The sequence below is a fragment of the Pagrus major genome, chromosome 7 (genome assembly GCF_040436345.1).
Source record: "Pagrus major chromosome 7, Pma_NU_1.0".
NCBI lineage: Eukaryota > Metazoa > Chordata > Actinopteri > Spariformes > Sparidae > Pagrus > Pagrus major.
In genome coordinates, this window is record NC_133221.1 from 23,006,118 (window position 1) to 23,020,947 (window position 14,830).

At 43.1% G+C, this 14,830-nt stretch overlaps 1 protein-coding gene and 1 non-coding gene across 4 annotated transcripts; both read right to left on the reverse strand.

Annotated features, from left to right (window-relative positions):
• Nucleotides 1–3,710: 3,710 nt before the first annotated feature.
• Nucleotides 3,711–14,201, reverse strand: LOC140999195 (hyaluronidase-3-like). Of its 3 annotated transcripts, none has more exons than XM_073469478.1 (7): nt 11,264–11,334; nt 6,148–6,528; nt 5,074–5,509; nt 4,811–4,958; nt 4,565–4,691; nt 4,375–4,464; nt 3,711–4,296 (listed from the first exon to the last, which is right to left on the reverse strand). In XM_073469478.1, the coding sequence occupies exons 2-7, from the start codon at nt 6,499–6,501 to the stop codon at nt 4,015–4,017; spliced, it is 1,437 nt and encodes a 478-aa protein (XP_073325579.1). In that variant the 5' UTR covers nt 6,502–6,528; nt 11,264–11,334; the 3' UTR covers nt 3,711–4,014. The 3 variants fall into 3 exon arrangements, with proteins under 3 accessions (XP_073325579.1, XP_073325580.1, XP_073325581.1); XM_073469479.1 differs by lacking the exon at nt 11,264–11,334 and adding an exon at nt 14,124–14,146 and having other exon boundaries at nt 3,722–4,296; XM_073469480.1 differs by lacking the exons at nt 3,711–4,296; nt 4,375–4,464; nt 4,565–4,691; ... (2 more) ...; nt 6,148–6,528; nt 11,264–11,334 and adding exons at nt 6,745–9,376; nt 14,124–14,201.
• On the reverse strand, nt 12,584–12,699 carry LOC141000462 (U5 spliceosomal RNA). Its single transcript, XR_012179536.1, has one exon. It is a non-coding gene; the product is annotated as a U5 spliceosomal RNA (small nuclear RNA).
• Nucleotides 14,202–14,830: the final 629 nt, after the last annotated feature.

The window sequence follows — 14,830 nt, forward strand, 5'->3', positions numbered from 1 at the left end:
ACATTTAGAAGAAGAGAAAAAATGTTTTATTTAAAAGCAACACCAAGTCCGTCCTAATGTACGTTTCTAAAGGATGGTGGCAAACTAAAGCTGATATGAAAAGGACTGAGGCATGCAAGACAAGGCAAGACAATACAGTGTAGCTGGTTCAACAAGATCACAACCTTGGAATTAAACCAAAAAAGAAACATTATAACTGAAATATGGCGGAGCTGTGCAGACGGCTGGACCGTGGGCTTTGAATGGAAGCAGTAATTGATGCATTATAATTAGTTTTAAAGTCCTTCTCCGGTCAAAATCGTGTTCTCTTCTTGAATGTTTGAGCTCCACTGTGCAGAGTGATGTAGGTGCAGAGTTTGACACGAGAAGGCTGTTTTCACATTCATTGTTCAAAGTGTGTGTTTTCTCTGCGCTCATTCAAAATCTGATTCAAAGAGGCGGGGCTACGAGCATGATTTGTGACATCACAAACAGTTCAGAAGTTAATCCCGGTCCAATATTCAGCAGTGTGATGTGGAAGCTTGAGTATTAATGAGTCTGACTGCTAATTGTTAATTCACAATTACTAAAATGGAACTTGTTTAAGAGTTTACGTCCCACTAAATCAAGACACTGACACCTCATCTTTCCATTATTCAGAAAACAGACTCGATTCTTGAGTTCCTGAAACTAAACAGGTGTTTTTGGTCAGATACAGTCGCCCACACAACTGTGTGCCCCATGACATTTGTCCATGTGAGTATTTGTGTGTGTGTTCATCCCATCATGCCCTCCACCCAGATTATTTAGTCATCCTTTGGCCTGAGAAACTAATAATACCCCCATGTCTCCGCTGCTATTTTAGGCCTTGAGGGCCTGCAGGGTTGGGTGTGTGTGTGAGCATGTTTGGAGGGGGCTGAGAAGACTTCCCCCCCCTCTCTCTCTCTCCATGTCTCTACCTCTCTCTACCTCTCTCACAGGGCAGTTAGGGTGGGCTAAATGGGAATATGGACGCGCACAAACATAGTTAGCATGAGGGGTTGGCACTGGGGCGTCCTGCAGTTGCTCAGTGACACACACACACACACTCACAAAGAGGAGTCGGACCCCGAGGCAAAACCAGGAGGTTCCCTATTTTCATACATCCGGGATTTTACTGGAATTTACATTTTCATTGTTGGGATTTAATCTGAGTTCAGTTGGATTACTTCTGGATGACCTGTGTGGATATTTAATGTAACTTGTCGCTGCTCATGTGGGTGCAGACACAATCGAGAGTCTGAGTGTGAGGGTGAAGGAGAAGAGCAGCAGATAGTCAAGAACAAGTAGCCATACGAGGCGACAGAGGGTAAGTGGGAAGAGGAGAACAGTATTTATTGATCTATGTTATCCAATTAAACCGATCTAGTCTGAGTACAATCATATAGTCAGGCTGTAATCCAGTTAATCATCCATCCATTTATTCAGTTAGTCATTATATAGGAGCCTGTCCTGTACTTTGGTCCTTGATTCATACTCCAGCAACGTTGTGCCTTTATGGATTCAACAACCAGCTCTATTAATAGCTCTGATAAATCAGCTATTCATATGACCTGTTTGTTTTGTCTTCAAATAGAAACCAGGATGACCTGTTTTCCTGCCCTCTCACATGATACATGCCGACCCTCTTCTAATTTCCAACTTCATATTTGTATAACATATTTTCCCAAATAGAACCAAAACTCCATTTACTAATGAAAGGCAAGTGTCACCAGAGCGCAGACAAACAGCATCTGCAGTAGCTGCCACTGTGTCTCCTATGAAGCAAGTGAGACAGACATAAAGTGTGTTTCACCCGTCTGTCTGTGGATTATCAACACATCATAGAAAGCTGCCAGCTCTTAATAAATCAAATCACTCAAAGCTTCGCTTTGCTTTGCAACCCTTGGTAAACACTGTCCTGCTATGTGCTGTTTACTGACACAAGCTTCAGAGATTTGTGTAAAAGTTGACTCTCCTGGTATTTAGAAAGGTACACTGTGGATGTACTCACTGGATAGAAGGTGTTAACTCGTGAAGTGTTTGAACTATCTGATTATCTGTTAGCCCCTCAAGCGGAGGAGAGATGTCGAGGCCTCCTTCCTCCCAGAACACCCCTCAGTTCCAGAGGGTCAGCGAGAGAGATCTCACAGAGATCGAGCTCCATTCTGTGGACTCCATCAACGACCTCCACCGGACACACCATGATCACAGCCACAAAGGTACACACACACACACACACGTCTTGAACCAGCCACAAAATGTACACACACATTGACACTGATGGGCTGTACTCTCTATGGTTTCAGTGCTAAGGCCTCCTCGTCCTGCTTACGCACCCTCACAGAATGGGAATCTCTACACATTTGACGCGACAGCTGTCAATCAAAGACGCCACCCAGTCGGCAGCAAATGGCAGAGCCGTCTACAGGATATGCTGACACCCAGTTCATCACGTGCCTATGCCATGGGCTGTGCTATTATCTCTTTGCTACTGCTAACCGTGTTACTCATCTTCTACTTTTTGGGTAAGATATCACATTCACTGTTTTTCATTTGTTTCACTTGATATTTGTATGTCCTCGATCTATGAATTACACTTCATCCAGTTTCTTGTCCTGGAGGTCTTCACATTTTTAACTTAAAATCTTTACTTCGGGCTACGCCATGCAATCATTTTTAACATTTTTCAAACATCTCTGTAAATCTAACAATTTTTTTGAGAATTTTGCATAGTGTAGCCCAAGATTTCTCAAACTGATAGTATGATTTTGTTGGTTTCTCCTCCAGTCCAGCAGGGCGGCGCAGTTCGGATGCTGACTGAGGCTCTGAGGGAGAAAGAGGCCGCAGCTACAGAGCTGTCACTGCTGATCCAAGAACTGCAGGCACTGAGACACAACCTGACAGCCATCAGAGGAACATGAGGATATGTTTACAAAAATAAACATGCTCATGTATACACGCCGTTTTGAATAAAGGACATCGGATGCCTTCAAGTGCAGTAAAACTGTGTTTTACAGTGGATTTACCTTGAAGAGGAAACTTTTCTTTTTTTTTAATTAAATGTATCTAATGGAAGCATTTTATTAAGAGATTGGAGGTTTCCACTCACTCCTGCCCGGCCACTGTATGAAAAGGACTTTTGAATGAACTCAGACACTTTTTGTTCGGTGATGGCGCTGTCATTAAAGCAGCATAAAAGATCAGATTAAATGAATGGAGACAGTATGTCATATCATTACATAGCATGACACACCTTGGATGTCTTTAGCAAATCACGTTCAGTATTATTGCTCAAAATAATGAGTGTCTTTAAACTGTTGCCATTGTCCCACACCAAGTGTATTTACTGTAACTGACTTTTAAAAGCCTCCAGCTCAGCTGAGTCATGTTGTGTGGGTACATGTGGGACAGCAACAGTAAAAATATGGTGGACTGACGAAATGTAGAACCGCCTTTGATCGCAAGAACAAATCAATAAATGTGATAAATAGTGTTTTCCAAGTATATATCTGTTAACCTCTTTGTTTTGTCTATTATTGAATCTTGTTTGTTCTAATAAAGGTCTAATAGACCGAAAGCATTGCAACACTGTATAGATCCCTTCTTTTATTTTGGACTCCAGCTCCTTAGAAAAGATCTAGCTGGATGGAGCTGCTGTATTATCGACATTGTTCTTTTTTTATTACAAAAAAAAACAACAACAAGGTTTTGTGTTGGACAGGCAATTCAATTTTATTGTGTTTTCTGCAGCAAAGAGATACAGTGTACTGCAAGATCAACTTGTGATGAGCACAGCTTACAACAGTGGTGGACTCAAGCAGTGTGAGGGGCGGGGGCAAACATAATCAAAAGGGCACTTTTGCCTAGGAGGCACGTCTTCATGTTTTCTTGTGACCTTTAGAAAACATGCTGATAAATTCACATTCAATTAAAAATTTTTTTTTTTACAGTACTACAAGGGGCTGTCAATTCATTAATTGTAATAATGTGGAGGCCTCAACTAAACTAACTAAACTACGAAAATGTCCTTGGTTTGGATTGCTTGGGCGGTCCGTTTCCGCTCTTCTTCACTCGACACTCCTTCCCGGTCCAGCCTGGGTAGCACTGACACAGGAAGTGGTCAGAGGTCATAGCTGGAGCTGAGGAGAGCATGAGACCCGAGCTGGGGCGTCGCCTGGCGCAGCGCCCATTGCCGTGGCAAAGCTGGAGGCTGCAGCTGTTAGTGTCAGACCTCAGCTTCCGCACGAATGGACCCAGGACGGTGCGTATGTAGTTTCTGAGAAGGATGCACTGATGCTGAGGAGTGGGATGAGGGAAGAGGGTTACACACAGAAACACACACACATAAATAACTCTCTCACAAACATTACATACCTTGGATTTGGCAAACTTCAGCTCTCCCCACAGCACCACTCCAGCAGCTCCCAGCGCCGCACTCTCGCCCAGCGTGTGCCTCAGGTCCGTCTGCACACACAAACACACTCACAATAACTAGTTTGAATGAGAGATTTATCTTGTTGCCAATAAACTGGTTTGTGCATGCATGAGTAGGAACAAACCCCACCTTATTAAGAAAGGTGAGGGTGTGTGTGAATGCCAGCCTTGCGTAGGGAAGGACTGGTTTGGCAACATGGGTAGTGTTGTTATGGCGCAAATCTGACGCCACCCTCAAGGCCTCCAGCAGTCTGTGTCTGAGTGGAGAAGTCAGAAATGTTCATCAAAAAGTCATTCAAAACTCAACTTCAAAAACAGTCATTTCCATCCTCGGTTTCACAGAGATCTGGTGTTTCTGTTTCTGAGTTCTCTGTACCTGACCATCAGAGCTGCATCCTTGGATCCTGCCAGCCTTTGTGGCAGGTAGATGCTGGGATAGAGAGCGGTGGACTGACACCAGAGCCAGCACAGCCGGTCATTTTGCCTTTTGGTTCCCCTGTGGCAGCGTCCGGTGTAGTTTTTATCTGATCACAGACAGAAAACAAGAAGAGACACAGGTCAGTTTTTGTATCCTCAGTGTTGTCTTAAACAAGATCATAATCAACAACCAAACAGTACTTAACTTAGTCTTTGTCCTACCTGTCTTTCTCTTATTCTTATTCAAGCATGCAGGAAAACCATAAAACCCCCAGAGTCCGTTTGGACGATCTCTGACCACCGACCGCAGCGTCTCCTCCATGAACCTCCGAGCGCTCTCCTCAAACCATTCCCTTGCAAGTGATATTATGTCCCCCTCCGATAGATCCGGTCTCTCCTCTCTCACCAGCAGCTTGGACAGCCTCCGGTACTCCATCTTGGCGCCGAAGTTCCCCCCCCACAATGGCCGCCACTCTTCCCAGTCGATAACGGCTAAACCACTGAAGTCTGGCTGCAGCATGCTGGTGACCTGCGTCACTGTGCTAGTGAGGTGAGCTGAGAGGTCGCCAAGCTGCGGTATGCCTCCGTTCACCTTCCTGCCGTCTCGGGAGAGGTACGGATATTTCCCCAGGCGGTCACGATAGAAGATGGTCATTTTCTGGAAAATGTAAGCATTAGCACGTATAAGATTATAACAGAGCTCTGTTGCTCTACAATGCCTTTTAGCCTCTTTTAGCTTGTTTTTGTTTCATGGCACACTTACTGTTTGATTGAGTCTTAGCATCTTCATCAACTTTGTTTCTAACAGCAGCAGGCAACTTTATTCAGCAGACAGGATCTGATAAACCCACTGTACACTACTTGCCCAGGATCAAACAGCAGACAGACAATGTTAGCGACTAGCTAATGAATGTAGCATAATATCTAGCGGTTAAAAAGCCAGACATTTTTCTCAGTGAGTTAGTGGAAACCAAACCAAAGATTAAAGGAAAATGAAAAATGGAATATAGGACAGACAGAGGCACGACTCCAAATGAATGCTAATGTTGTTTTAGTTGGAATATGTATAAAAGGCAATCCTTCGCTGACACATTAGCCATGTATAAGGTGGGAAACATTCTAGGCTGTCTGTCCTTCTCCTGCCTCAAACTGGCCAGAAATGAATGAAAGCAGTCCTGTAGGAGGGTTGGGACAGATGCAAAAAGCAGTGTCAGATTCTGACACCAGTCAAATTATTATCTTGTCTATTGTGTTCATACATAACCCATATCTAAAACACAGTCTGAGATCAATCACCTGTCCCTGGAAGCGCTGCTGCCTGTTCTCCACGATGTCGAAGTCTCTCAGTTCTAGGCGGATCTTGTAACGTTTCTGACACTGTGCAGTGGGCATGTTCCACACCACGACGAAGGGCCGGCCCTGCAGGATCGGTGCTGCTGCGGCCACAACGGGCAGTGGGGTGGTGGGGAGAGCAACTCCATGGGTGGAGCTTTGTCCACTGCTTGCAGTGGGCAGTGGCTTATGGGTGAGGACGTCTCCACGGGTGGGACTATGGGGGAGGGCATCTCCACGGGTGGAGGTTTGTGACACAGAAGTGCAGGGGATGAAGGAGAGGAGGAGGAGGAGAATTGAGAGGTGAGACAGCACCATGGCCGCTCAGAGACTGATGTGTCCTTCCTGACAGGAGAGAGAAATGGACCAGTAAGATTTTGATTGATGAGGAACTTTTCTGCACTGGGATAAAGACCGCTGTCAAGAATTAAACTTGCCATTAATTGGTTGTTTGAACTTAGCTGCCAGAAATTTTACTCATTAAATGTAAGCTAATAAAATTTTAAAAATTTAAAAAAAGTCAAAGAAATATGTCATTAAATTCTCTTTATTAACATCATTTTTCATGATTGAAACATCAGATGTAATAAGACGCATCACTTCCATCACTTTAACAAGTCTACAATAAGGCTTCGGCTCTCAACAAGGCACATTCAAACCTCGAGTTCAACATTAACGCGTCACATAATTTAACAGCAGCAGATACAGACTGGATTGGAGGAACAGAGCTGCTCAGAAGGCAAAAGTAATTTAACTGGCTGTTTGATGAGGGAAGATAGTCATAGTCACAGTCAAATGCCATCCTTGTCACAACCCCTTCACCTCTTCAAAGATCCCCCCAGACATCATTTAACACATATAATAACACTCGACATTGAACAATAACGTGTGATAGTCAGTTAATAGTTAAATGTTCTCTAAATTGTATCTGCTTCTTGTCCCTGATTAAAAATCCAAACTCTATAAAAATGTGAATTATTTCAATTTCAAACGTTTTATGTCTCTGAACAGTCCATTCTCAGTGGTCCTGACGCCCAGGCTGCAAGCTTCCACATCACACTTGTGTCTGTTGGATAGTGGACTGTGACTGGCTTCTGAACTAGTTGTGATGTCACAAAATCTTAAATCCTAAACTCAGATTAAAGGTGGGCACAGAGAAACTTTCCCCCTTTAGTAAAGGAATTTAAAGGTCCAGCGTGTAGGATTTAGTGGCATCTAGCGGTACAGGTGGAACACTGCAACCAATTTAACACAGGTGGAAGTAACTAATTACAGCTACTCTTTACTCTAATTACTGGAAAAAAAAAAGGTTTTTTGGGTACTTGTATTTCTTCAAGTCTAATTTTACTTGTACTTGTGCATCACACCATTTAATTTACTCTACTGTTACTTATCATTTGAATTAATATCTAAACTCTTCATCTGCATTTTTGTAGCCAATAAGTCCGACTACGAACACGGCGGTGCAAAGTGACCCTCTGTAGATATAAAGGGCTCATTCTGCAGTAACAAAAACACGATTCTTAGTTTCAGGTAGTTTTACACTCATGGAAACATAATTATGAATATTAAATTCCATTTCTGCCCTAAACCGTACACACTGGACCTTTACACGGATCGTTCTGCACAGTGAAGCTCAGACAATCCAAGTAAAGATATAATAAGCATAACACATTCTTCAATATCATGTATCCACTTTACAGCCTGGGTCTTTTATTCACAGTGTTCGCCACCATTTCTTTTTTACTCACAGCTTTGAAGCAGATACACAGGGATAGACACAGACTCACTCCGCTGAGGTTCAGTTCAGTTTGACACAGTTGTATGTAATTATCTAAACCAGGTATGTGGAAGTCAAACTAGGGTTGATCGCTTCAAGCTGCCAGCAGTAGCACCTTCATCTTCTTCACTTTAAAAGATATCCAATAAGAATGATGACCCACACCATGAAAATAAAAGATTTCACTTCAGTATTAAGTGATGTTTTTGTTTTAAAGCTTACAGCACATCAACACATCTCTGGTTCTACATTTGTGCTGTTGTCTGAGTGTCCGCCCAAAGATTCCCGACCGTGCTTGAGAGAGACCGGGTGTGTCCAAATGTGTACTGGCAGTGAATAAATGTGTACATGAGTGCTTTTACGTATTTCTTTGGTTTACCAGATCTCCTCCATTACTATTTTCTGTGCGTTGAAAGAACATTAATTAATGTGGGCGAATACATTCCCAAGTGTTTCTGATTGTGTGTTCGTCAAATGTCTTTGTGCATCCAGTAGATGGGAACTCCTTTGGCGTCTCTGTAGGGAGTTTCAGTCAGAGTCTGAACTACAAGCTGCCCTGCTGACTGAGGAGAAGCAGGTGGTGGAGGAGGGATGGAAAGAGGAGGGAAAGATGGGGGAGGAATGGAGGGAGGAGGTGGTGGAGGAGGGATGGAAGGAGGAGGAGGTGGAGGGATGGCGGGAGGAGGTAGTGGAGGAGGGATGGAAGGAGGAGGTGGAGGAGGCAGAAGAGGAGGAGGAGGTAAACTAGGAGGTGAAGGTGACCCTACGTCACAAGCGCTCCCTGAGTTTCTGTTCCCTGGTGGTACATCAATATTTGTCCGTGTTTCTTCGCTCGGCATTCTGGAGAGCTTCAGAAGCATCTCCATGGGAACAAACGCCGTCATGGCGCCTGCGTTCTGCACCGGCGTCGACAGCACGTAGCCCAGGTGGGCGTAGAAGTGCTGCTTGTCGTGGGTGGTCAGACACATGCGCTTGAACCCTCGGCTTCTGGCGTAGCGCTCAGTCTCCTCCATCAGAGTCCGGCCGTAGCCCTTCCCTCGCTCCGCCTTGGAGACGACCACCGACTCCACGAACAGGCTGCTGCCGTGACCTACGACCCGGGACAGCCGGGCGTGGCCAAGCAGCCGTTCTGTGTCTCTGTGGCCCTGCAGGAGGACCAGACAGACGGGGAACTCTGGACAGGACTTCTGGAGGGAGTGGACCCGGGCGGCCTGGCTCCTCTGCCACTCGGAGTTGACCAGGTCGGCGCAGGGTACCAGCAGGTCCGGACGCCGGTGGATGGGAACCGCACGGATCTTCTCGGGGTGTTCAGAGTCTTTCTCAGCACACTGTGTCGGACTGTCTGAAGTTGAGATGGAGTTCAGCTCACCTCCACTCTTCGGTGTGGAATTCCTCGCCGTTAGAGGTTCGGACCTGTGGTGATCAGGGTTCAACTAAAGTCAGTCTTCACACAACTCCTGCTGCTACGTGTCAAATGTTAGAAAACGTTTTCAACATGCAGTTTCTCAATTTTGCGGGTTAGTCTGATCACAGCACAGTCTGAGCAGTCTGAGTCTCACAGATAGACGAGACTTTCATCATCATGAAAGCAGCTCGCACGGATCAGACCTGTCGTCAGGATCCTGACACAGAGCTGCTGTAAGAGGAGACGCTCGCAGGAGGATAAAACTAGACTGTCGCTCTCCTTCTAATCTGTGTTTCCACTGCAACCTTTACTGTCCACCTCTCGGGTTTCTGTGATGAGGTGTGCCTTGCTCATGAGCACTTTACTGGTGGATACAGAGCTATGTTCACCCTTTACTGTTAACCACGGTTGTTTTTAGGAACACTGTCCAAATGAAAAGCCTCACCACAGAAAAAACGTTTCTCACGCTGCATGTTTTACCAGTGTGACTTCTGCCTTTGGCCTTTATAGAACGTGCATACTGATGACTGATCGCACTGACGATCACAGATAAGTTGTCCTGAGGTGCTGGTTACACAGCTACAGCTTTACATCCACAGTTACCACCTTTACACAGGTTCTGGTCCAGTTTGTGCACCGAATTTTGAAACATTTGGAGCAAATCGACCAAAAATACATTAATTTGGAGCCTGAAAGGCAGGTTTCCAACTGGAACTAAAGAGCAGCAGTTTTGTCCTCGACCTGAAGTGATGACATCAGTGTCATATTCCACAGGTGGAGAAGGCTGTTGGTCTTACACCTGATAGTCTTCTACGTCTTCTTTCATTAATAGTCGGTCCATGCTTGTTGTATGGATAAAAACAAATATATGTAATAACACAACAAAAGCTTGCAGGTAATCGGTGTGATCTGCCATGTCGCTGCTACTGTTTACTCCCGTTTCCAACCAACGTCGCTGATGAAACCTTGATTGCACAGTTCTGCTCAAAACTGGTGGAAACACAGGCTGGTTAGCCAAGGATCCAAAAATCCTGAACAGAAGGTTCAAGAACCAGAGCTAATTAAGCAAAAAAATGGGTAAATGTAACTGCAACAGGAGGATGCAGAGTGCTTAAGGAATAGAGGCGCTCGATGTAGTCACAAAAACTCTAACGTTCTGTATTTTCCCCCTCTGTAATTCTATGATAGACCACAGCAGCATCATGTTAGCTCTGGCAGGAACCAACTGGATGTAACTTTAGATGGAAAGCTGGTGTCTGGTATGAAGACAAGGATGAAACTCTGTAAACCTCTGTAATACAAGAACCGTATAGAGTTAAACTATTAACTGAACTGATGAAACCATAAATAGAGTCGATATGATTTATTCACTCGACTCAAACTGTGTTTACAGGAGTCACAATTAAAGAGCTGTTACTCAAATAATGACATTATTTAAGTTAACACATCTACAGAGCTCTGTGTGCATTTACTGTCACCTTATTTAACAATCTAATGCTGTCATCATGAATGGGGAAGTCGACTCTTATCTACCACATCTTAACTCAACTCATAGTATGACGTTTCTGTTGCATTTGGTGTTTTAGCCTTCTATTATCGCATCATTTCTCTGTTAGTACATAAAAACATTGTTCAGTTGTGTCAACTCTGATGAAGTTATACTTCAGCCTCATATTCTCGTATCATATCATGCTATTAGACCACAATGTCCACTACAAGTTGGTATTTTGTAGCACAAAGTGAGCCAACATGTGGTGGATCACACATCAGCAGAGTTCATCTTGAAGAAAAAACGCAGATGTAAAATGTTTGTTTTTTTTAAATGCCGTGGCCCAAATAGTCTGGGATTCATTGCAGAATTTGGAAAACAAATGACTGAAAAAGTACTAACTCACCAACGGAGAGAAGCTGAAGCCAGACGTCTGACTGTCAAACAGCTGCAACCTGCTGTGCTCTGTAGTAATGTGCTGTCTACTTAACGCAATTTAAACACATGCACGTAAAAAAGGGATGTTACAGAGACGCAACAGGAAACTGGCCCTCGACTGATAAGAACACAGAGATAAAAGAAAATGACAACATGACACCACAGATACACTCGTGACATCGGCAGTAAAAGCAGGAAATAACACTTATTTTTCCTCATTAATATGCTGTTCAGGGTAAATAATAACAATAATTAGACATCCACATTCTCTACATTTGTTAAGAGTGACATTAATTCGTGACACTTGACAGGGATGTGATGGGCCGTCTTCACAACAGACATTTTGACTCATAAGCACAGGTGTAACTAATGACTAACATTAATGGCTCTGTTCTGTGTCACAGGAAGTCAGCAGCTAAATGGAATCCAGCCATCATTCATTTTATCATTCATCCATCGCATTGAAGGGCTCTTGAGCAAGGCACCGACTCCCTCACATTCTTGTGAGACCTGCAGGAAAATAATTTGCTTACGGACATCAATTTGAATTTTTGTTCTGTTTTTGTATTTAACGTTTGCCAATTATTCCTGCTGTCTTCAATGCTGCTACAGCTGTGTGGAGATACTTTGACCTTGTGTTGCCAACATTTAGCTCCACAGTTGCCTTTAGCAGGATTGCTGCGGTTTAGCCACAGTAGTATTTCAATGAAACATAAGTTATTTTTAAGATTTTCTGATTGAAAAAAAATATTTTTATGGCTTTAATGCTTTTTATTTATTTTGTTTTTATCATAGCCCTAAATTATTTTTACTATACTGTATGTAGATGTTTGATAGATAATGTTAGAATAATGTAGATTAAAAAAAAGGATTTAATACGTATATCCCTCCACGTTTTTTCAGGCTTGTCAAAGCTTGTTAATGGAATATACTTTGTACCATGCATTTCATTTTATTATGTTTATTTGTTGAACTAATTTAACTTTTCGTTTTGTTTTGTTTTCACATGTCCGAAATCAATTTGCATTCATTCAATCATTCATTCATTATTTCAGTGTTTGAAAACAGTGATACATGTGCAACTGGGTAAGTGACAAGATCATTAAAGAAATGTAAGATTTATGTATATTTACATCATCCATGGTGCAAAAACAGCGCCCACAGGGATATTGCCTCAGAGGAAAAGGTGAGGCTGCACAGACGAGCAGCTGGTGAAGTTTGTTGCATTATTTTACTTCCCGTCGAACTGTAAGTACGGTTCTGTTTTTTTCTTTTGACAAAGTTAGGAAGCCCCGCAATGAAGCAGGGCATCAAAAAATTAGTTGAAACTCTTATTGTTCCTCTCCACGGAAATCTTTAGTAAAAGGCGAAAGATTTATACGATCTGAAGAGAAACAAGAGTGTACTGAAGACTGAGAGGCTAAGTGCCGGTAGTCATTCTCCGCCATACCTCCCTCTGTTAGGGTTACACATTACGCGCTTTAAAGTGCACACGGATCATTTGTGTCATTCAGACACACACAATGTTAACAATGACTATAAACCGCACTACTAATGTTTTGAATGTAATGTAAGTACAAATAATTTAGCGTTGTACTACACGCACGCTGTGCATTCTGGGACTCCTACTGACATGGCCACGCCCCTTCTTCTTGAACATGCTATATTCTGTTAAAACCTAAATGCTTTTTTGTATCGATGAACGTGTGATGATGCTGTGACGTTTGAACTACGCGATGATATGAAGTATTTCCACCAGACTTCAGAAAGGCGCTACTAATTCATGTTTTTTCCCCACTCGTGCGCTAAATTGTACGCATGCGCGTTTAACAGTCCGAAGATAACTGGCATGGAGAGTAATCGCCTTCAATTTCGCCATGGCGAAAATCTGTATCAAGCCAGTATATTTAATTATAGTCATAGTTGTTCCCCGAGAGTGTTGTGTCCTCTTCTATCGACAAAGTGACTGCATGTTCTGAAAGTAACACATTTCACACATTGAAATATGTGTTGTTTTTTTAAATCAGAGCATTTTCGCACATGCGTAGTGTGACAATCACGGAAGTTACTAGTTACTAGCCGGCAATATGCGATTAAATATGTATTATTTTGGGCTGTGTACCCCAACATAAACATTTCTGCTCCATGTTCCATCTGTGTGGTATTATTTTATATGGCCTTAATTTGTGTGCAGACATTTCTAATGAATTTATATCACCTAGCAGTTTTGCTCTTTATCCGTCAAATCTTTGCAGACTCTTCCCAACTCTTACCTTCTGTAAGCTTGAGAGCATCTTCGTTTATATGCATGCTTCCCCGGGTCAGTTTTACAATAACTTTTACAGTAAGCTAGCACACTAGATGGGTGGACAGTGAATACATATATAGTATAAAGCAAATGGTAACTTAGTTTGTTACTATCCTGTCAAGAATAATATTTTCCCCCAGCTGGTTGCAGCAGTAGTAAAGATAAACGCATCACAGTGGCTGTGACTGTAGTCTTCTTCAGTTTGATACTCCTCAGTAGACACGTTGGGCTCCTTTACAAAGAAAAAGCAATGTTTTGTCTCCCCGCTCACAACAGGCAGCTCGACCACTCTGTGAACTACTTGCTCTCCTCCCTTCTCAGCTTCCATGTAAGGTAAGACTACAAATCTGTCAGTTAGGAGTCACTCCTGCATGCTAGCTAGCTCATGCGCTTACTTTTAGCTTTGGACGCGCATGCAGTACAGTTACATTTATTAGATATTAGAAAGAACCACAGGTTTAATGTTCATTAGCGAATACAACTCTGCATTATTTTCTCACCACACTGTGACGATACCTACATTTTTACTCTCGCGGTTCGTCGCCGGTGCTGGTTCTCCTCAGACAGCTCGTGTTGGACTCGCAGCTGATCTGTGGTCGGGTTTAGATCTTAGAACGCGGAGAAACAGCTGGTGACCGTCAATGAAATCTGCTCCCAGATCAGTTTATAGGTATGAACACTACCTCGTCTGTAACATGAGGAAATGTTGATGCTCGTCTGGTCACTAATCTAAGCGGTCGTGTCTGCCACCCTGCGGCTGGGAGTGTTATTACACCACATACATCAGATCAAGCTACCTACCTGTTGGTACTGTACAATAACAGCAGCCTGGCAGTAAATATATATCATAATGAGGTGAAGTGTTATGTATTTACAAAAACATGATAATCATCAACCTTTTGTTAAAGCTGAAACATACGACTCAGCTGGTATTTAACTAAATATGACTGACCTGTGTAGCTTTATGACAGTAATCTGCAGTAATGACTGCATGAACCAGAGGTCTGGCAGTTGCAGACAAAGCAAAACTGCATCAACAGAGCAGTGAAGTTGTCTGATATCACAAATACTGAAACACATTTAACAGGGTATATGCTTCATAGAACTGCAAATTGTTGTATCCCGCACGACCACTGAGTTCAATCTTTACCTCACAGTCAGCACATACTGAATGTGACAACCTGCAAGGTTCCCTTGTGTATGAGTATACAGAGCATGGCTGAGTCA